The 1,451-nt window shown below is 43.9% G+C and overlaps 1 protein-coding gene across 1 annotated transcript; it reads right to left on the bottom strand.

Annotated features, from left to right (window-relative positions):
* Positions 1-308: 308 nt before the first annotated feature.
* LOC113175070 (olfactory receptor 4C3D) lies at positions 309-1,217 on the bottom strand. Its single transcript, XM_026379234.1, has one exon. The coding sequence runs from the start codon at positions 1,215-1,217 to the stop codon at positions 309-311; it is 909 nt and encodes a 302-aa protein (XP_026235019.1).
* Between the last annotated feature and the right edge of the window lie 234 nt (positions 1,218-1,451).

Here is a 1,451-nt window from a genome sequence, read left to right on the forward strand (position 1 = left end):
TGGGTTCATCAAGGACACTCAGTATCCCAGGGTGAAGCAAGCTCCCTCTTAGGCACAGGTGAGGAAGTGAGAGGTTGATCTTCCATGCTCTTCAGGTGAAACCATTAAGAAGAAGTTGAGCTGTTATATATTTATTTGTCTGGCAATACTTTGGGACAGGGATAGATTGTCCAGGAATTCAAATATCCCAATCAGTTATATTCAGAATTTTTTGTTGATCTCTCCTGTCTCATCATGACAATATTTATTCCGAGAGTGGCTTATTATTTCTTTCCCCACTGTGCCTTGTGTTGTCCATCCACAATTGTTCATTTCTTCCAGAGATTCTTCACAGCGTTTTTCATCTCTGCATTTCTCAGGGTGTAAATCAGGGGATTGAACATGGGTGTCAAAATACAATAAAACACAGCCACTATTTTGTCTATGGACAAAGTGGATGATGGGCGCATGTAAATAAATATACAGGGCACAAAGAACAAGGCCACAACCGTGAAGTGGGCCCCACAGGTGGAGAGGGCTTTTCGTCTCCCCTCTGCACTGTGGGACCTCAAGGTGTGCAGGATCACCATGTAGGAGGCAGCCAGCATGAGGAAGTTCAACAGGCAGATCACACCACTGTTGGCCACCACCAGCAGACCAATGACATGTGTGTTGGTGCAGGCAAGCTCCAGCAAAGGGTACAAGTCACACACAAAGTGATCGATCACGTTGGGCCCACAGAAGGGCAACCACAGGACCAGGAGGAGCTGAACTGAGGAATGCAGGAAGCCCCCCAGCCAAGCCACCCCCACCAGCATGGCACAGAGACGCCTGGTCATGATGGTTGTGTAGTGTAGAGGCCTGCAGATGGCCACATAGCGGTCATAGGCCATCACTGTGAGCAAAATGATCTCAGTTCCTCCCAATAAATGAGCAACAAAGAACTGAGCCAAGCAGCCCTCAAAAGAGAAGGCCCTTCCTTCATACAAGGAGTCAGCGATGAGTTTGGGGGTCATACATGAGGAATAGCAAGTATCAATAAAGGACAAACATGAAAGGAAAAAGTACATAGGGGAGCCCAAGGTGGGGCTGAAGATAATAGTGATCATGATAAGTAGGTTGCCCCCAACGGAGATCAGGTAGACAATCAAAAACAGCACAAATAAAAATCTCTGCACCACAGGATTCTGTGAGAGTCCCAGCATGAAAAACTCTGTGATGTTTCGATGACTATCCATGAACCCTGAGCTGCAATAAGAAATTTATAAAGAAGATTTTGTTATCTCTCTTTAGAGACATTTCAAAAACTTGAAAAAAAATCAAGATTTGTGGAATATAATTAACCCAAACTGGATCCCCAAAGAAATAATGCCAATCAGGTTCTGCATTTCTCATTTGGGATTTTGATTGAAAACATAATAGACGAAATTAATAACTTTCAAAACATTGCATCTTTTGCTTTTTGACAAATA

This window comes from Urocitellus parryii, chromosome 4 (assembly GCF_045843805.1).
Source record: "Urocitellus parryii isolate mUroPar1 chromosome 4, mUroPar1.hap1, whole genome shotgun sequence".
Classification (NCBI taxonomy): Eukaryota; Metazoa; Chordata; class Mammalia; order Rodentia; family Sciuridae; genus Urocitellus; species Urocitellus parryii.